The sequence below is a fragment of the Ambystoma mexicanum genome, chromosome 4q (assembly GCF_040938575.1).
Source record: "Ambystoma mexicanum isolate Mex_15411 chromosome 4q, UKY_AmexF1_1, whole genome shotgun sequence".
Lineage (NCBI taxonomy): Eukaryota > Metazoa > Chordata > Amphibia > Caudata > Ambystomatidae > Ambystoma > Ambystoma mexicanum.
In genome coordinates, this window is record NC_090928.1 from 978,138,336 (window position 1) to 978,159,317 (window position 20,982).

General features: G+C 44.4%; 1 protein-coding gene across 1 annotated transcript in view; it reads right to left on the reverse strand.

Annotated features, from left to right (window-relative positions):
• Positions 1 to 7,949: 7,949 nt before the first annotated feature.
• Positions 7,950 to 20,982, reverse strand: part of NSL1 (NSL1 component of MIS12 kinetochore complex) — a 260,539-nt gene continuing 247,506 nt past the window's right edge. Inside the window, exons 5-6 of the mRNA XM_069608536.1 lie at positions 20,522 to 20,589; positions 7,950 to 8,429 (exon numbers count right to left, since the gene is read on the reverse strand). Coding sequence (XP_069464637.1) covers positions 8,136 to 8,429; positions 20,522 to 20,589 — 362 coding nt within the window. The 3' untranslated portion in view covers positions 7,950 to 8,135. The remainder of the gene's footprint in view (positions 8,430 to 20,521; positions 20,590 to 20,982) is intronic.

The following is a 20,982-nucleotide window of genomic DNA, read 5'->3' on the forward strand; positions in this document are numbered from 1 at the left end:
TTTGCCGGGGCTTGTGGGTCATAAATTCTGGGGTGATTCTCGCAAGTCAGACATCTGTAGATTCCGATGGGTGTCTTCTTTTCTGAAATGGATGGTTCCCTGTTTTCCTTGGTGGCTTCGACACCCTAGGCCCATATCTGTAGGTTGTCTCCCCAACCCGTTGGGGGTTACCAGTGGTTTAGCCTATTCCATTTGCACTAAGATAGGTGCACCCACACATGTGAGGTACCGTTTTCGTTGGGACACCTGTGAGAACGCGGGATGGTAGGACATGTGTTTTTGGCGGTGTGTTTCGGTGGGTGGGCGGAGGGAAATGTCTGAAAATTGTGTTTTTTTTGGCCAAATTTCGGCCTTTGTCAGGGGTTATAGGTAATACATTCTGGGACGGTTCGCGCAAGTCAGACCTCTGAATTCCCACGGGTATCTTCTTTTCGGAAATGCATGGGGTTCCATGTTTTCCTTGGTGGCTTCGACACCCTAGGCCCAAATCTGTAGGTTGTCTCCGCAAACTCTTTGGACGTTACCAGTGATTTAACCTTTTCCCTTTGCACCCAGGTAGGTGCACCCACACGTGAGGTACCGTTTTTGTCAGGACACCTGTGGGAACGCGGGAAGGTAGGTCATGTGGTTGGTGCTGGCAGCGTGTTTCAGTGGGTGAGCAGAGTGGAATGTGCGAAAATTGTGTCTTTTTCACCACATTTCGGACTTTAGCCGGGGGTTCTGGGTAATACATTCTGAGCCGATTCGCGCAAGTCAGACCTCTGAATTTCCCACGGGTGTACACTTTTTGGAAATGCATGGGGTTCCCTCTTTTCCTTGGTGGCTTCGACACCCTAGGCCCAAATCTGTAGGTTGTCTGCATGAGCAAAATTCCTGAAAATCTGCTGTGCCAAAAGGCTTGGGGTTGCCCATGTTTTAGGCTTTTCCCTTTGTGCCCAGGTAGATGCACCCACACATGTGAGGTACCGTTTTCATCAGGACACCTGTGGGAACGCGTAAAGGTAGGTCATGTGGTTGGTGCTGGCAGCGTGTTTCAGTGGGTGAGCAGAGTGGAATGTGCAAAAATTGTGTATTTTTCACTACATTTCTGCTGGGGGTTCTGGGTAATGAATTCTGGGCTGATTTGCGCAAGTCAGACCTCTGTGGATTCCCACGGGTGTCCTCTTTTCTGAAATGCATGGGTTTCCCATTTTCCTTGGTGTCGACACCCTAGGCCCAAATCTGTAGATTGTCCGCATGAGCAGAATTCCTGAAAATCTGCTGTGCCGAAAGGCTTGGGGTTCCCCATGTTTTAGGGTTTTCCCTTTGCGCCCAGGTATGTGCACCCACACATGTGAGGTACCGTTTTCGTCTGGACACCTGTGGGATCGCGGGAAGGTATGACATTTGTTGTGTTTGCATGGTTTTCATAACATTTTGACCCATTTGCTGCTGCCCTTTGTCACACAACCCTTTTATTTCCCAAATGTGACCTACATTTAGTCACCACATACTTATTTTTTCTGACATTTTCCCGATTTTTCCCCAGACTATGGTATTTTTCCCTACATAGTTGTTGCCTGACCTGCGCAAATCACCCCTTCCTAAACTTGGATTTTTGTCTTCTTTTCAGAAGTGTATGCCTTTCTGTCCTCCCATTCAGCTTTCCTACCCTTTTCATCCATATCCAATGGAAAAAAAAAGGCCATAATCGCCTACCTCTCACAAAATGGTTGATAACCATATCAAAATACATTTTTTTCGTTTCCACTCAACCTGTTCTTGAAAGCCAGGAAAATGGGGCATTCAGTACACCATTTGTTCCTAGCTCGTACAAGGAAAAAACTAGAGGCTTCTTTGTACATGACTTTATTGGCATTTTTTGAAACAAATCCAACATTTTCTCCCTTTTTGGTTATTTTCTCTCACCCTCTGCAGCAAACTAGGATTGCTGGGTGGAGTTACGACCGCGTACAGGTGGGGGAAAAAAAGGGGCCAAATTTGGCCGAGATATCTCATGTAAAAAAAAAGTTCCAAGGCATTGAATGGCGACATACCGAAAGCACCAAAAAAACACCTTCGCACTGGGGGGAAATACCCATGGCAGTTAAGGGGTTAAAGGATGCAATTTGAAGAGACTGAACCCGGAGTGCAGATCGAGTTTAGAAGAAGACCCGAGCATAGATGAGCTTAAGTGTGTGACATGTGATTTGAATTCTGGGAAAGGTCTGGGTCCAGACGGTCTACCAGTAGAATTATACATGATTATGCCGGACGAAGTATATGCCCTAATGCTGGCAATGTTGCATTCCTCACTAAACAACGCTGTACTTCCCTTCTACCACAAGGCATGCCGCCATTTCCCTATTTTTGAAGCAAGGGAAATCTTCAGTGAATCTGAGTAGCTACAGACCAATACGTTTGATTAACACTGATAATAAGATATTTGCAAAGGCCTTGCCATTGAGAATGGAGAACCGGTTACCCGAAATCATTGATCAAGAACCTGCAGGTTTTGTTAAAGGGAGACATGCATCGGAGAACATGCGCAGACTGTTGCTAACTCTATACGAAAGCAAGAAATTACCAACAGAGGTGGCAGTGTTATCACTGGATGCAGAGAAGGCTTTCGATCGCATCAAATGGGAATACTTCATGGCCACTTTAGAAGATGCTGGATTAGGAGAAAGGATGATTCTTTAGATACAACTTTTGTACTCAAGTCCATCTCGAATGCTCGTCCTCCTTGAAAACATTCTGTAACCCGCATCCAGGGCAGTTCCTGAACAGGTTCGATCCGGGCGTCGAGCTTCCCTTGTCCTGGGCCATGTCCATGGTAGATCTCAGATCTTCTGGAATCCTCCAAGAAGCGTAACTCGACGAAAACTTCACCCTTGAGGGGCGTAGAAAATTCCAAAACAGGTCCCCGTTGATCGGAAGTAGAACGGTGGAACTTGAGGCTCGATTTAACCAAAAATGAGAAAATCTTTGAAAAAAGCGCAAAAACGCAGTAAAACCTCAAGAGCTATAGCACGAGGACTCCCAACACTTGAACGTGCGGTAAAAATCTGAGGATGACTGCCGGGGGAGGGGCTTAGGGAGAGGGTAGTCATTGGCTGGGGGCAGTATGACCCAGAGACCAGTGATTGGTTACTACTAAGAAAGACAGATCAGAAACTAAAGTGATACCGATTCTTTCTTTACCGAGGATTCCCAGCCTGACGACGGGGAATATTCATGAACATGTGAATCCATGCCAGACCCCATGCTGGAGAAGTGTGAATACCAATGATCTTAAATCAGCTGTATTTGAACTGGGAAGAGGAACAAGACAGGGATGCCCACACTCCGCACTACTATTCGCCCTTGTAATGGAGCCGCTGGCAGCAAAGATTATGGCAGATCCTGTGATTCAAGGGGTTCAATTTGGAGAGGCCACACAAAAACTATGGCTCTATGAGGACGATATGCTTCTGGTGGTACAAAATGTACATACTTCTGTTCAGGCAACCATTAATCAAATTAAAAAATGTTATGACTATTCTGTATCCAAGATAAACTCGTCTAAATCGGAAGCAATGCCAGCCTCAAAAGCATATACCAGTCATCGGCAGAGGAATTAGGACTTCAGATGGTGCCCAGAGAAAATGCGATACCTGGGAATTTGGTTAACAAAGGAAGTGGATTGAAAGATGGATGTGAATCTATATCACGCTACTAAAAACCTGGAAAATGACTTGCGTATGTGGAAAGAATTGAGACTAAGCCTATGGGGGAGAGGCAATGCTATAAAGAGGACTTCAGCTCCACGTATCAATTACATTTTGAGTGTGATTCCTATGGTGGCAAAAAAGAAATCAATAAAGAAGATAGAAAGCCTGATGCAGTCATTTTTGTGGGACAGGAAACAACCTCGCCTGAAGCTATGGAAACTCCAACTATTGTCTGAAAATGGTGGATTGGGGGTTCTGGACTTTGTTAATTACCACCTGGCTTTCGGTGCAAGACATCTGCTTCCATGTATTGATAATTCATCAGATATCTGGACACAGGCTGAAACCAGTAGGCGATACTGACGTCGGAAGATGCAACTGGATGCAAATCGTATGCACCAACAAAATATCTGAGGGAATGTTGGAAAGGCCTAATGAAGCAACCCAATAAAGATGTCCCCAGTTCTGGTTACTCATTGTTGTGGCTAAATCCAGCGATTAAGCTAGAAGGGAAAACGTTGTTTTAGCCAAATTGGCTTTTGAGTGATATCCAATGGTTGGGCGACTTAATTGAAGATAAAAAATGGAATACCTTTAACTGATTAACTATTGAAAAGGTACTTAAAAACTTCACATATGGGGCATATCGGAAGCCAAAGAGAGCTGTGGGGGATAGGATTCCTGAAGAGGGCAAAAACTGGATGGAAAGGCTGAGAGTATTCAAATTGGATGGGCACATTGCTTCAAAGGTTTGCAAACATTTAGCACAATAGAAGGAAACATATGAGAAATTACTAGACACATGGTCTGAAGTAATAGGCTCTGAGATGAGTGTGAACATATGGAAGAATATATGCAAAAATGTGTCATTTACATCATTGAATATAGGGGAAAGAGCTATATCGATCAGAATCTTGAACAGTGTGTACTGGATACCACAGATACTGTATGGAAGGGGATTATTACAATCAGAGGCATGTTGAAGATGTAAACACAGAGTGGGATCTTTTGAGCACATGATATGGGAGTGTAGCGGTTTAATAGAATTTTGGAAAGGGGTTACGTTAACAATGAACACAGTATTGATGAATTATGTGGACTATGGTTTTACAGGCGTTATCTTAGGGGAGGAGGATCTGGCAGAGGATCTGTCATTCCGGCAGCGCTGTTGGTTCTTCAGAGCTTCAATTAGTGAAAAAAAAATAATACTGCGTGAATGGAAGAGCAAGCAATTGCCTTCAGTAAGAGCCTGGCTGTTAGATTTACAGCAAATGTCTTCAATTGAGCTAGTGATCTTGTACAGGAATAAGAAAAGAAATCTGTATGATCAAATTTCGGAAAGATTCTTGGATTTGTTAATTTCTACTTTATTATCTTCCATGTACTTTAAGGAATATTGGATCTATGCCACTGTTATGTAACACTACTGTGAAGGAGGGTGGGTGGGTTTAATTTCTATGCTATGTTGTAATCTTTTAAATTTTCAATAAAAAATTTAAATACAATACCCCCAGTAAATGCAACAAAATATTCAAAGTATATATGTAATCTAATGTTTAATTACTCTCAAATAAAGCACATTTATATATATATAAAATATACAAATCACAATAGACCACACTGAAGCGCAAATACAAGATGTATGTACAATTTAAAATGTTTACCTTTATACATGTATAATTTAACAGATTTCCACAACTGCATGCCCTGCAACTGCGTCCCTTGATAGGTTAAAGGAGTGTGTCAGGATTAATATTGAATCCACAGGACAGACCAGAAACTAGTTATCTAGCATCTCCATTTCCAGGATACGTTTTGATCGACGCACATGCATCTACTAGCCGAGCCACAGGTAACCATGTACAATTTGAGTTAGGGAAATAGAATATAGTATGCCCGGTATGTTTTGCTTTAAATGCATCTTACAGATTTTAGCTGCATACAGTCTTCTCTTTTACCACAGTCAATATATCAGTATATTTCTGGAAACATTACACTCTATATGGCAGGCCCAAAAGATGCCACACTTCACCACAAATGCCTTTTTACTGTCTCAAACTGGAGTAGTTCTTTTTTACCAATGCATTGTTCATGTCCCAATGGCCAGACTAATTACAATTAGCTCTGCAGAGCAGCACTCCTGAAATAAAATTTCTAGCTGAACTATTGGATGGTGATCATTTAAGGATATTGAAGAGAAACAAAACTGGGCAGCTAAAGAACTACAGTTATTAAAGTCCAAGATGCAAATCATGCAGTTCTGATGCATGCCAATACCAAGAACTAAGTTGTGGGTTAATGGTATTTTTGTTGGTGAAATAAATCCCTAGTAAATTGTGTCCCAAAGAAGTGGAGTCAGGTGGCTGGAGTCCTTTTGATGTTATCAGGGTAAGTATGGGTTTACGTTTCTTGGCATATAAAGTGCTGCCGGCACCAAAACAACCAATGACAGCTAGTGCCACATGTGACAAGGGGGTCATTTGTCTGTATGTACTAAGAGGCTTGAAGTACACATCACTGCTTGTTTATATGTTGGATACATCACAAAAGGCTTGGAAATTAATGGTCTTGTAAATTAGGCAACAAGGGACACAACTGTGGGTACAATTTGGGAAAGGGATTTTGAATTCTTGTGGCAACATATATGCACTCTCACCCATCTGATGTATACTGTAGGGCACAGAGGCTCACTTAGCCCCCTTAGACAACACAGTTTTACTTCTCACAAGGTCTCCTAATGACATGTGCATCAAAGCCCCCCCCAAACAAGCAGCAATAAATGTGGATTTCTCGGACATCAAGGCGGATCATAATTTCTAGAATATACCAAGCCTATTGTACTACACAGATACTGTGAGCAGTCACATACGCATTGGTCTTTGGGAGAGTTCCATTATCTGGGGATTTAAACTTGGTGCACGTGGGAGGACACGTTCACGGCTCAAGTTTAGCAATATTCTGACTGTTTAAACGATAAAGATAGATTTTGGAAGAAGTTGACACCATTTGCATGCATACTACCCTTTCCCCACTGCATGAGCCTTTTGAAAAGAAATGTGCACCATATAGTGTCATAATTAGTGTTGGAAAACCGGCAACTGCAAACCAAGTGTCATACTTTCATAAGGGCACCTAAATTGGAGCTGTGCTTCTGGCAATCCCATTTGTGGTCGGTTGAACATGGCCCAATAGATGGCTTTCATACAAGATTAAGAAAAATCCAGAAACCGCAAAGGCCCACTGGAAATGGGTCTGCAAGTGGGGCACAAGGTCAAAATAGTCACAAAAATGAAATGCTTACTTATGTTATACTTTTGTTTCCCTGTTTCAGCTCTTTGCTTCCCTCTATTGTAATAGCTATTAAATGGAAGGTTTGAAGGATAGTATTTGAAGATTTCAGTCAACAACTGACACCATTTCACAAGAATGGTACATCTCTTTCACGATATCTAGCACTTAAACTTTCAACTGGAAGTGGCCCTAATCCTTTCACAGAAAACACTGAGCCAATGGTAGATCTGTAAGATTCAGTTAAAACAATATCAGTCATAGAACAGGGGTCATGGAGAACATTGTTAAGGTGCCTCTCAGTAAAGTGCATGCCAAAATGATATGGGCCATTTACTAGCCCCGTCACATAAATACTGCTTTACATCAGCCAAGTAAAAATTAAAATAGTAAAGTCTTGGTGCCTGCCAGATACAGACTGATCCTGTACAACTAGTCAATTAGTTGGTCCAACGCCAGTTAAACAGCATTGGGTTAACTCTCTCTAGTCTACCACATCAAGATGCCAGCAAGAGCAGACACTGTACCTCAAGGTAGTATGGTGGCCCCTTTGCATACTGGAACCCATCAAATATAAACGGCAAAGGTTGCTACTGCCACGCCTGATAATCACACGTGTATTGGCACAGGTGGTCTGCATTAAGCTCGAGGTCTTAATGTGTCATATCCCCCTCCACCCGCCAGCCCCCGGCCATTTAGCTCTCCACACATCCTCTGCGAACTAGAGGAGATAGAAATAAACATTTTGAATTTCAAAAAGGTTGAGGCTACAATTACTCGAAGGATGAAGCTGAGGCAGTAAATCATTAATATCAGTGGTACAGGAACTTGAGGTATAAGCAAACACTGATAAAATGTAAAACATTAAGTATACACAGTCACATGTACAACCTCATATGTAGCTATATTAAATTGTCTGTTGCTATCAGCAATATTCAATGATGATAAATGAAACTGTTAACCTAAAAACTTGATAAAACCTTCTTTGTTTAAAAAATAAACAAATAAAAATATATAAAAGTTATCGAAAGAGATGAAGGCTGAATGGGTCCATTTTCATGGGCTTGCAGCAGAGTGCATATTGCTGGGAATTTTTCACTGTGGTCACCACAATGATAAACCAGAACACTGTCCATTTTCAGTCTAATATACAAGTCAATTCGTTTGTGCATGTAGGCTAATTTTTCTCTTTGAACGTGTCCTTAGTGGATACAGCTTGTTCTCTGGGGATTGGGATCTTTTCCGTTTACAAATGCGGTCCATTGAATTTGTAGCTTCAGTCCCTGGAGGTGTAATTTCTAGTTCTGTTACAAAGTCCATAGTTTTCTCTTTTTCTTCAGGCAGAGGGCGAGCAAAGATTTCTTTGTGGGTTCTGGAATCCTGCAAAACGGGCTGCATGCTCAAAACTTGAGAAAGCCCCTCTGTCGTCTCAATCTGTGCTGGGAGAGACTTGTGGGGAAAAACAGAGAGGCAAGCGATTAGTATTGAGGTAAAGTATCACACATTGAAACACTAGCATGCTTGATACACAATTGAAGCCAGTTATTCCTAATACGACCATTTATTACTAGATTGTTCCACTATGAACAGGAGATTAGGACTAGACACTTTGAATGCGAAAGAAGGGAGTGGCGCAATGCCTGCTAGGTGGGGTCTTAAACAAAGGTTAAAGTGGGTGTGAGGGTAGAGGGGGACTGATCACAATTGCTAGGATTACTTAGACAATCCTCATTACTCCTAGTCCTACTCTTCCTCGTCGCAGAATTTACCTCAGAGGCCCTGCCTTCATTCCAGGAACCCCTGTTCAATTTCTGTTCTTCAAAGGTATAATAGCTCCCACTTACCCATGAACACCAGTTAACAGTGCCGGAGCATCGGACTCTCCTCGCAGGGAGCGAGAGAAGGGTCATTTACTTATTTATTTTAACATTTGCACAGCGCGCCAAACCCAGGGGCATCTGGGCGCTGGATAACTTAAAGACAAGGTACACAAACGGTTCAATTAATTACACATACAGCTGGTTGTTGGTTACAGAAAAGCATGACACAGCCGAAGGTACTATCATTAACAAGCATCAGGCTTGACATCCTTATTATAGTGTGGTAGTGTCCTAGGCTTAAGGGTATTGCATGAACAGCCATGTTCCAAAGGGAGGAATCGGACCTTCGGAAAGGCAGGAGTGCATTCCATTGTTGCGCCGCCACCACAGGGAAGCTGCGACCCTCAGCATTTTGCCTTTTGAATTTGGGAATGGATTGTAAGTGCGAGTGGGCGGCATAAGTGGGTCTGTTGGATTGAGTTTTGGAGACTTTACTAGAGAGGTATTTGGGGGCAGTGTTAGATAGGCATTTGTGTGTGAGAGTGTCTTAGACATAATGCACTCGCGAACTAGCAGCCAGTGGGCTTTCTGTCTGGCTGCAGAGATGTGCTCTTTTTTGGGAATGTTCAATGCTGCTCTTAGAGCTGTGATGAGGAAGAGTAGGAGTAGAAGTAATGACGATTACAGGTAAGTAATCATAGCATTACGTCCACGTCCCTCTTCCTCATCCCAGTACTTACCTCTGAGGTATACCAGGGCATGGTCAACAGGGAGAGGTCCCAAACAAACACAGAGGGACAGAAGTGCTGCAATTCAAAACAGCATGCCAACCCGTTGACAATCTCAACAGACAAAACCTAACCCCTGAGGAGCCAACCCCGGGCGAGAAAACGTCCAGTCGGGAACGCGCGAGTAACGGGCACTGATCTGCCCAGGAAGCAGCCCCACATGTCACCAGCAGAAACACCCCCAGGGCATCCGCCCAGGAAACTGCCATCCACCTTGCGGAACGACCCAGGACACGGTCAGGCACAGACAAAGCAGTAAAGACAAGCCAAGGAGAGGACAGCCCGGATAGAACAGCTGACAGACACAGAGGTCTACAGCTAAATCCCCAGCAGAGACAAAAGAAACAAGCAGGCCAACAGAACGACTGAACAGCACCATCCAAGAAAGGCAGACCAAAACAGCCTGCCGAACAGCAACAGCGAGACCCCTGAAAAACCGGGAGAACCAGGAACATAGAGAGGAAGAACCCATGGAGGAAAACCCCATAGAGGCACAGGGACGAGAAGCAGCCAGACCCCTAAGGAATGGACGCACCAAGGCAACCCCCACCATGCGGCCCACAGAGCAAACCCATGAGGACCGAAACAAAGGCCCACAGGGAGCAAAGCGCAGAAACCACCAGACCCTCGGCAAACCCCACCTGGAGTAATCGGAGAACAAGGCAACCCACCACGAAAGGGGAGGATGCCAGACCGCCCATACCAATCCATAAAACGCCCCCAGTGTCGGTCCCAGGAGCACAATGGAGAAGGAGGGTCAAGCCCAGAGGACAAACCACAGGACCAACAAGTCCTCAAGAAGTCAACCGAGACAGAAACGGTAGGGCCCGGACAACCACAACCAACCAGTCCGACAAGCGATGAAGCACCACAGGACCCCACAACCCAGCGGGCACCCAGAGAAGCATCCCATGCCCACAACAGTAGCAAGAGCGGACCATACAGGCTAATCAGGTGCCACCCCCACCCAGAGACTATGGACCTGCAACCATCCCAGCAGACCCGCCTACAGACAGAGAAACTGCGACAGTGGCAATGTACGCCCGAGAAGCCTGGAGCCAGCGGCCCCCGAAGGCAGGAGACCAGGGGATGCAGATGGAGGCAGGCCCACAGGACTAGAAAACAGAAGGCCACAAGCCCCGACAGAGGAAGCAACAAGCGAGCCAGACCTACAGCTGCCAGGTAACCCAGACGAGGACAGAAGGAAGACTGTCCCACCCCTCTGCCCCCCCTGGCCAGAGGGACGACGGCCTACCCACCCGGAGAAAAACAGGACCCCAGCGTAAATCAGACCCAGGGAGGGACACATGCCAGTCATACAGAAAACCCCCAAACAGGATGAGCCTGGCAGACCAGATGCAGACGATCCAGGACCGACCAGCGCCAGGCCCCTTAGACCAGCCAGTCGGCCAGACAGGGGAAAAACAGAACACCCAGCACGAGGAGGCGAGCAACCAACATGGGAAACAACCAGAGGGTCGAATGCAAGCCAAAAAGGAGGACCCGGAACCGAAAGCAAACTGCCCACAGCAAAACGGAAGAAACGGACTAGGGAGGGGAGCAGAGCCACATGTGATTAAGTGACCCAGAGAACCAGGTACGCCAACCAAACCCCATCGAACCAGAGGGAGAATGCACTGAAGAGCCACAAACAGGGAAACCCAAGAGAAGGACACCCTAACCCTGCCCGCAGCCGCACGCAGGAACCACTGACCCCGAGGCCCAAGGAGAGACAGCCACCGCAGGGGGAAAGCAACTGCTGCGAGTACGTGGGTCCAGAGAGACCAGGACATCAGAGAAGGAATATGCTACTTACCTGTAACTCTGGTTCCCCAGCATCGGTATCTTTCATAGATTCACATTCTGTGAATATTCCCCATCGTCAAGCTGGAAATCCTGGTCAACAGAGCAGTTTACACTTAAACTGAAAACTTTCAGTCACTTTTGTGCTCTATTACAGTCATTTTGGGTCATACTGCCCACAGCCAATAGGAACACCTCCTTCATCTTATCCCCTCTCAGCTATCTTCAGATTCTGGCAAGCGCACAGGAGTGGCAGTAAGAGCCAAAGACGAGCTATGCGGGGTAGGCAGGAGGATCGCATGTGAATCTATGAAAGATACCAATACTGGAGAACCAGAGTTACAGGTAAGTAACCTATTCCTTCTCCACCATTGCATCTTTCACAGATTCAAATGCTGTGAATAGAATACAAAGCAGCATTATCTAGCTAAGCCAACAGACCTTCCCCAGAAACAGATCATTCCATTTGAGTACACTACTGTCTCAGTAAAAACTTAAAAAAATAATTTCTAGTCTTAAACCATCTAGATGTCAAGGCGACATTTGCCAAACCACAGTTATCAAGGAAGTGGTAGAAGAGCTTGCTCCCTTCATCACCGCTGTCATAAATGCATCCTTCGAAACAAGTAATGTCCCTACAAACCTTAAAGACGCATGGGTCCTTCCTCTACTAAAAAAAACAACAGTAGACCCTAACATCCATACAAACTACCAGCCTATACTACGGTACCTTTCTTACTTAAAATATTTAACAGGGCGGACTACCTGCAATTACAAAACCACCTTGAAGACAACAATCTATTGGGCCTACAACAATTAGGCTTTAGACCAGGCCATGGCACAGAGTCAGCCCTTCTAGATTTAAAAATCCAAATGGAAGAACTTAAAGATAGAGGGAACTTAGCTCTCCTCCTTCTACTGGACTTATCTGTGGCCTTTGACTTGGTCGACCATAAAATCTTGTGCAAACATCTTACATCAGTACATCCTGGGACTGGAACCTCTAGCTATATTCATGAGAAAACAATTCTTCGATGCTGGCATTAGGATAAGGGGCGAACATCACATCATCTCATTATATGCAGATGATGTTTTATTGTACCCGAGAGACCCCCACCTCAACCTACCAACAATCTTAGATGTTTTAGAGAACTTCGCCCGGGTGTCAGGGATATCTTTTAATAAGGAAAAGTCCAGCATATTCTCTCTTGCTGACCTGGCCACACAACCCGAAACTGATCTCCCAACGGTTGGAATCCGATGGAAACCCCACACTTTCAGATACCTGGGAGTCAACATCTGGCATACACCAGAACAAACACACAGTGGCAACACGCAGGTAGCGGTAAAAGGGCTCAGAAAATCGATGAAATTCTGGTCGAAACTATCAATATTGGGCAGAGCCGCAGTGACTAAAATGATAGTACTACCAAGATTCTTATACTACTTCCACAACATACACTACCTTATCCCCCTTACCTTTTTCCGAGTCATGGAGAAACTATTGAGAGAACTGCTGTGGAATAATGCTAGACACAAAATATCCCTGAACACATTCACTCTACCATACACAGCAGGCAGAATCCAGCTTCCAGACCTGGGTAAATACTACCTGGCTGCACAACTAAGCCACGCGACTAAATGGATGGCCGATGAAAGCACCCCCAAAACCAGATTACTCAAGCAACATGTAGCCCCAGCGAACTTGAAGGAGACACTATGGATCCCGACAGACTGCCTGGGAGAAACTCTGATGCTGGTAGAGCTGGGCATGAAGGACTGGGCCAGAACCCAGAGGCACAAAAGAGGGGCACACCCCCTACTCCACAGACATGCCGATAGCAGCAGGAGTGTGTAAAGAAAAAACAGACCTTGCCCGAATGAGACAGTGGGAGGTGTATGCTCTTTACACCTGGGGAGACACGTGCGAGGACGGAACCTTCAGAGAATTCGAAACCATGGTGGCGAACGAGGGCCTGCCCACTGGCCAATTTCTATGGTACAGGAAAGTCAGAAAAAGCGCCAAGTCACAATGGCACGAGTGGCCAGATGAACCAGAGATAGACCCCCCTAATAACACTGCTATACAACCTGGGAGATGGCTGGAAACCAATATCTAGGCTCTATGCCCAACTATCGTATAGACCCAACCCCAAAAGCGAGACTCTGAAGACAAGTTGGGAGATGGAGCTGGGGGAGTAAATCACCGAAAAGGAATGGTTAAGAATCCTAATATTCCACAGAGAGGTCTTGAGAAATGCCCGATTTAGACTTATCCAATTACAAGTATTATACAGGACGTACATGACCCCAGAGAAAATGGGCAAAATCAACAAGTCCAACAATTCACTATGTCCTCGATGCGCATCAGAGGGAGCGGCGATGACATATGTTTTGGGGATGCCGAAAAATACAGACTTTTTGGTCCAGAATAGAACAGACCTGCAGACGGGCAGGAGTGACCCGATACAAATGGTCCCAGAAGCAATGCCTACTCTGCGCGTACCCAAGAATAGTCAAGTTGCGGCACATAGTGAAACTTATGGACATGGTGTGTGTGTGCTAGCTAAGAGAGCCATTGCAATGACATGGAAATCCCAGAGGGGCCCACACTTCGAGAGATGGTACAGAGAACTGGAGCACTGGTCAGGGGCCAAGACAAAAGTGTGGGGGAGATGGAGTCGGCAGAGCAAGAGCAGAGGCCAGCCCAACATTTGAAGACTGGAAAGCACTAATACGAGATGTTTTTCACCCGTCAGATGACAAACCCCCCTGAACTATTCCATATACACCGAAACGTTATTGAACCAGATTTTAAGCTATTGCCCAACAGAAGCATCCGTACTACTAGACTTGGCACCACTCCGCCAACCCAAAATTCGATGAACTCCGACGACCCAAAGACTAAATGAACCGGGGCTGATCCCCTGGTGCACCTAAGTGGCAGGAATACCAGTTACCTAGTTAGTTCGTTTTGCACTGTTTGGTGTATTATATTTGTTTTCCCCTCCCCTTTTTTTATTTTTATTTTCTCTTTCTTCCTTACTATTCCTTTAGTTATTCCCCTCTCTCTCCCCTTATAAGAATGAAGCCTTACCAAATTACTGTGTAAATGTTTATAAAAGTTAAATGCCAATAAAATACTTTAAAAATAAACATCTTACATCAACTGGTCAATTCTCTGATAAAGCCTCTCCATGGATACAATCCTTCTTATCTAACAGAACAATGAGGGTATTCACCCTGACTGCAACTTCTGAACCTGTCCCAGTATCGTGTGGAGTACCGCTGGGGTCATGTGTTTCTCCGACACAACATTTTTACTAAGCTCTCAATGCCACTAGACCTTTCCTTTCCTCAGAAAGCTGTTTCCAGAGCCCTCATACTGTCCAGACTGGACTAGTGTAACGCCCTGTAGGCTGGCACTAACATTCGCAACTTCAAAAAACTCCTGGTGCTACAAAATAATGCTGTAGGAGTAGCTCTCAATATCCCGAGAAAGGTCACAACAGCTGTAAAACGGACTGCCCATTGGCTCCCGGTTCAAGATAGAGTTTTTAAGGTGATCCTATCACTTACTCATAAATGTCTGTCGAACTCCGCCCCAAAATACTAACACATTTTCTAAAAACCAAACCAACAGACCTATCCGGACCACACAAGCCCACCTCCTAATCATACCAGGATTCAAACTACAAAAAGCACAAGGCAGTAGCTTCCCAGTACAAGCGGCGAAACTTTGAATTCCTTACCCTTGACCTTGAGAGGAACCATCCTACTGGACTTTTAGAGCTCAGTTCTTATTCTTTCTTCTGGGGACCCCTAGGCTTCTCAGCCTCTATTGGGATATTAAGGCTTCCTCCTTTTGCCAAGGGCCATGGGCTTCTCCCCTTCTGTAACACATCCCTCTACTGGGGATCAAAGTCATTCTCCCTTTCTTTATTTACTGTAGCACACTCCTTTTCTGGGCTTGCATGGCTCCCTCGTCTTAGGTTCAAGGGGCTCTTCTTCCCCTAACTGGAGCGCACCCCTCTTCTGGAATTTGAGAAGCTCTTCTCTCTCCTCACTGGAGCCCACCCCTCTTCTGAGTTTAAGGGGTTCTCTCTTCTGACGCCCTCCAGCTTTCTCAACAAACTCCTCTACTCAGATCACAGCCCAGAAACGCTCTCTGCGGATCTTAGCTTCAATTTAAAGTCCTCACTGTCCTCACATGGACTAAAGGAAACTTTAATTGATTGGTTAATGTGCTTCCCATTCCAAGCCAGAGGAGGGAAGTCTTTAAAAGACTTGTCGCAATTTCGTATTTCTTTCAGTTTGTTTCCCATGCAGAAGCTGGTATTTGCCTGCTGATCTGCTCCTGCCTTCCCCCCTGGCTGTTCCCCTGCACAGAAGTTCGTTTTGTGGATTTCTGGTGTTAAAAGGCCATAACTAGGGGAAGTTTTCTTCACAGGCACTGATGCTTGGAGGGGTGGTAGGCGCCAACTTGGGTTTTTCCTTTGAGAATCCCACCTACTGATAAAGGGGTCTCTCTGGATGTGCTGGTGTTCCCCATAGCATATCTTTTCCTGAATCCCTGATAGACATTACGGAATCCACACAGGGTTTTGGATGTCTAAGCCTGATGCATCTTGGGAGATGCAGTCCCAAAAGCCCTGTTTTTGGGGGGCTTGGTAGTTCCCAACTAGTTGCTCTCTCAGCGGACTTGGGAATAGTTCAGGGCTGGTCCTGTCAGTCCTACTCTTAGGCAGACCAGGGACTGTATGCAATGTTGGCTCTGCAACTTTGCCACAATCCTGCGCCCAGGTCTGTGACTTGGCAGAATGAGAAGCAGCTGAAAACTATGCAGATAGAATTTGATGTTTTAGCTGTGTGGATAAGATATAAATCAACCTTATGTTTCTCAAAATGCCAGGTGTGGTTAAGATATAAATCAACCTTATGTTTCTCAAAATGCCAGGTCTATTCGATATGCGTTTGCAGCCAAAAAAGTAAAGAAATGGCTGCTGTGGAGTGGAAAACGTAGTCAGTTTTCTCTTTCCGTGGCGGCCATAGTAAACAAAGAAAGTGGCCGCGGTGGAAGGGAGAAGGGACTATATATAGTCCATTCTCCCTTTCCAAGGTGGCCTGAAAAGAAAAAAAAAAAAAACAAGTGAACACCGGTGCGAGGGACAAGCAATAGCGTGTGCAGCCTTAACGCACCAATCGGTGCATTTGTTACACTTAGAAAAACCTGTGCCGGGTACCAATTCCCTTTATTCCCCCATGCCTCCCAAAATATCCACCCTTTGCACCCCTGGTCAAGCTGCCGAGGTTACACTAACGGTCAAGGGATGTAAATGCACCCTCATCCTGGCTGAATTAGAAGTCTTAAAGAGGCTGCTCCTGCTCATCCCCAAAGAAGATAGCAGAGCCACAACCCAGAACGAAGGACAACACAGGGGATTTCGGACCACCAAAGGAGAGTGCGTCTTGTACCCTGGCAAATCGCCATTAATCTGACTCACTACTTTAGCTCCCAAAGAATATTCCAATAACGCCCAGGTCGACAAGCAGTCTCTGACGCCAGATGATTTTAACACTCGTTTCCAAACCCGGAGTCAACCAGATAATGTTGCTCAATCATTGCTGAAGGACGTCCCCATGCAGGCAAGCAGTCCGGGGATCCAGAGACAAATATACAGGCATCAAGCCAGGTCGAAGGTCAGGTTATTTAGAATCTAGCCCAGTCCACAAGGGTATTAGACGCAGTGCCTGCAGACTGCAGCCTTGGCAAGGTGTGGAAGTTGGCAAAATGAGAGGAGTATGTGAGGGGGGTGGGGGGGATTGGTGATTTTGCACAGGGTACCCAAACTGGGCCATGACTATTTTGAATCTAGGGAAGCACTTGTTTAAATGCACACATTGGTTCCGAGATATATGCAACGGCTCATCCTTAATCCGAGAGGACATTATAAACAGTACAAGATTGCACTATGAGGGGTGTGCCTTTGACTTCATATGAATTGACCTGAAGGAACACAGAGTGGCCAATGGCATATTGAGCGTTGCCATGAGATGCCATCCTTCACCATCTAGTTTGATTGAAATCAGAGCCCACCCTTATTACAGACCTCCATCTAACCACTAAGCCATATCATTCTCTGCTTTCTGGTGCTAATTCAATCCCACAGGGGAAAAGGCCTTGGGGATCAAATAATGGGAGAGGGGAGTTGGCATTCACGGTCAAGTCGAATACAACTTAATCAAGTCACGGTCCCTCTCATTGGGGCGGATATATTGAAGTTCTAGACCATGCTTCTTTTCACTTTATGGAAGGATGCATTGTAACCCATTTTGTTGTAACTGTTTCTGTGTTATGTTGCACTTTCATGGCCGAAAGGCTGAAATAAAGTTATTGATGATGATAAAATGGCATATGAGGGGCACAAAGTTTGTAGGTATTCTTTGATTATTTGCCCACACATTGACTGTCCATGGCCATGTCAATCCCTAAGGCAATTACCACCCGGTTCCTGCCCCCTCCCCGCCTAAAACACCTCATCAGAACTCTTTCAGCTCACTTTAAATTAAGCTTTACCATCAAACTTTGCACTGGAAGTGACTGCCAGTTTTGTTTTCAAATCAGTCTCCTGAGCGTTAATCACTTAATAGGAGCTGTAAACGTGCTTCTGGTGTAATACAAATGTCTGAACCAGGTCTGCCTTCAGCTACTCGATTTATAAGCACTATGCGTGTACTTCACTGAAATTCCGTTAAAAACAAGCTTTGGTAAAGCCAAGTTTTGGCTTGTGTAGAAGTATTAGGCATTTGCCAGGCACTGCCCAGTTACTCTTGCCATATTTCATCTACATCCATCAGGTTCCAGTTACTACTGCTAGTGCCTTTCCCATGCCTACACAAAAGCCCAAACTGTTGGCATTGCCAGTTTTTGTATTTAGAAATGGTAATACATCTGTAGTGCTCACACATCTCTGTGGGAATGCTAGAGAATATAATACGATGGCATTGTACTATATGCAGGACCATTGGTTAATAGGACTGTACTGACTCTTCTCAGCTGAGTGGCTGCAACTACACTTTCAATTAGATGCTAGCACTCATCAGTGTTGCTTTAGTTATAATGGACTGCACAGCACGTGCAAAATGGCAGCTATTCTTTGAAGTAAAAAGTACCTGGGCTTCCCAGTAAAGATGCTTTCGTTCAGTTTTACAGTACCATGTTTACGTTTCATTCTCAGACGGAAGACCAACGTTTGAATGAGCAGGGAGTCTAAATGACTGAAGGTATTGTGCACGCTTGTATGGTACACGCAAAGCACATTTAACAAACTCTCCTATGCCTGACATATAACTAACACCCCCCACCCTTCATACATAGACTTTTAAAAATATTCACAAAGCAGTTATACTTTTTTTGTTATGAATTAGAGCACAGAAGAAGAGCTATATCGTTTTCACTCTGATAAACATTCCTCCATGACATTTCTTTTAATATCACATGTCGATATTCTTAAAATACAGAGTAAGATGTATGTAATGATGCATGGTTGTGTTTGCCATGTTTGTGCCTCCGACAGACATTCCGTATAACAGGTCACTACTAATTAGGCAGAATTAACGATTCCACTCCATATGAATGAGCTCTTAGCCATGTGCTTTACAGCATATGCTTTTCAGGTAATGCCCAATAATTTCGAATACCAAAATAACGAGGATGAAAGAGTTTTTTTAGTTGATTTTTTCGACATTTTTTGTACCTTTTTAAAAAAAACAAATAGATAGGGAGTGGGGTAATGGAATAGGTTAGGAAAGGGGGGGATGTTGGGGGAACTGCAGGGGGATCGCCCCCCGTGTTTCTTTTAAAATAAAAGGAGTGCAAACAAGTCAAAATATTCTCATTAAAAAAAACGTGTCCTTTTCAGTCCTGGTATTTTTTATTCGAAATGCTCACGTAGATCCACTTTTCATCACACATATAAAACACTCTTCAGCAAGTCCTGCAGATTATGACATATTTCTTTAATTATCAATGTCAGACGGCTGAGTGTGCCTGTGTATTATCAGGAGCAGAGCTTTGACTGAGCGCGTCTATTGTCAAATGTCATTTAGGGAATGATTACACAAAGGCCTGAGTTAGTAAATCTGGGTGACATTAGAAGAGCTCTGTAGGAGGTTGTCTAGATGTTTACAAGTAACAAGGATGAATTGTTGTAATTCATGTGCAAGTTCTACCATCAAAATAGATTTACTTCAGCTGATACTTATGAATATTGTATTATTGAACTTCACAGTATTCTGAGGCCCTGTTCCATGGGGCAGGATTCTGTGGAAAGGGCCAGCCCCAGTAGTCAGAAGTGTATTGATCCATGGCACAGTATTCTGAAGTACTTTTTACTGTTATGTACTACTGCTGTGGGGCAATATGTGTACTGAATTCACGATATTCGATTTCTGATTGCAATATTCCATCTGGTACAATATTCTTTATGCTGCTTTTTTCTTTTTAACACTGAACAAAACTCCAGTGTTACCGGTGGACAGTACTGATTATGGCACAATATGTGTAATGGGAATTCCTTCTACTGCGGCTCAGTGGTTGAGGTGAGTTTTAAGCTGCAAAGGACTGAAGAACTCAGATATTGCAGGAAATGGCAATTTTTCCGTGAATCCAGACATATACGATTAAATAATTACCATTGTAAGTAACTTCCTCAAAGTGGTCAGAACTTGGTTTCCACCAGTATAACTTTGAGCTGGTTGTGAATCTGTTTCTTATTATCTCTCGGCACTAAAGAGGCAATTTCAGTATAGGACGCGCTCTCTTAAAATGAGAATACACTCCCATCCAGATCACATTGTATCCATGTGCTTTGGAGGGTTTCCTTAAATATGGACCTTTAGACGCCATGTTTTTTAAATGTCTGAAGTTGAACCCGCTCCCAGCCATCCTTCCACCAAAGGCGTTAGTTCATTTGAAAGCCTCTCTATTTCACTAGCGCCTTTGCTTTTAGTAAAATTGATACCGGCCGGTTTTCGCAAAGGTGACAACGACAAGCACCCCACTCATAAAATTGCTCCAGCACCACTGGCCACGAGGAAAGAAAATAAATGTCTTTATAATAGCACTTACCTTCATAATTTCGCCCAACTGCTTTGACACCCTTGATGTTTCAGCTGTCAAATTGGACATGCGAGCAACTAAAATGTAGAACAAAAATAAAACGTCATATAGTAATAGAGAGCGCAGTCCTTTAAAACATTTTGCAAAAAGTTCACCTTTTGTATACAGAACGTATGCGTGCAGCATAACATTTCTGTGGCCTCCTCTCCCATTTCATTGGGGATAATGCTATTGTACGTCAGAATTTCAAATAACTAAAGTTACCACAAATTCTGTGCGATTAAAGGGGAAGGTACAGGGACCTAAACGAAACCCTCAGAGTGAAGTTTGGTGAAGGAAATCACAGGAAGAGAGGATTGTGAAAAGACAAATTAATAGCCCTGCTTGCTAATCAATGCAGACATGAACATCATGGTGGAAAGATTGAAGCAGGTGTTATGTATTTTAGCAACGAGGCTTGTGTGTGATTT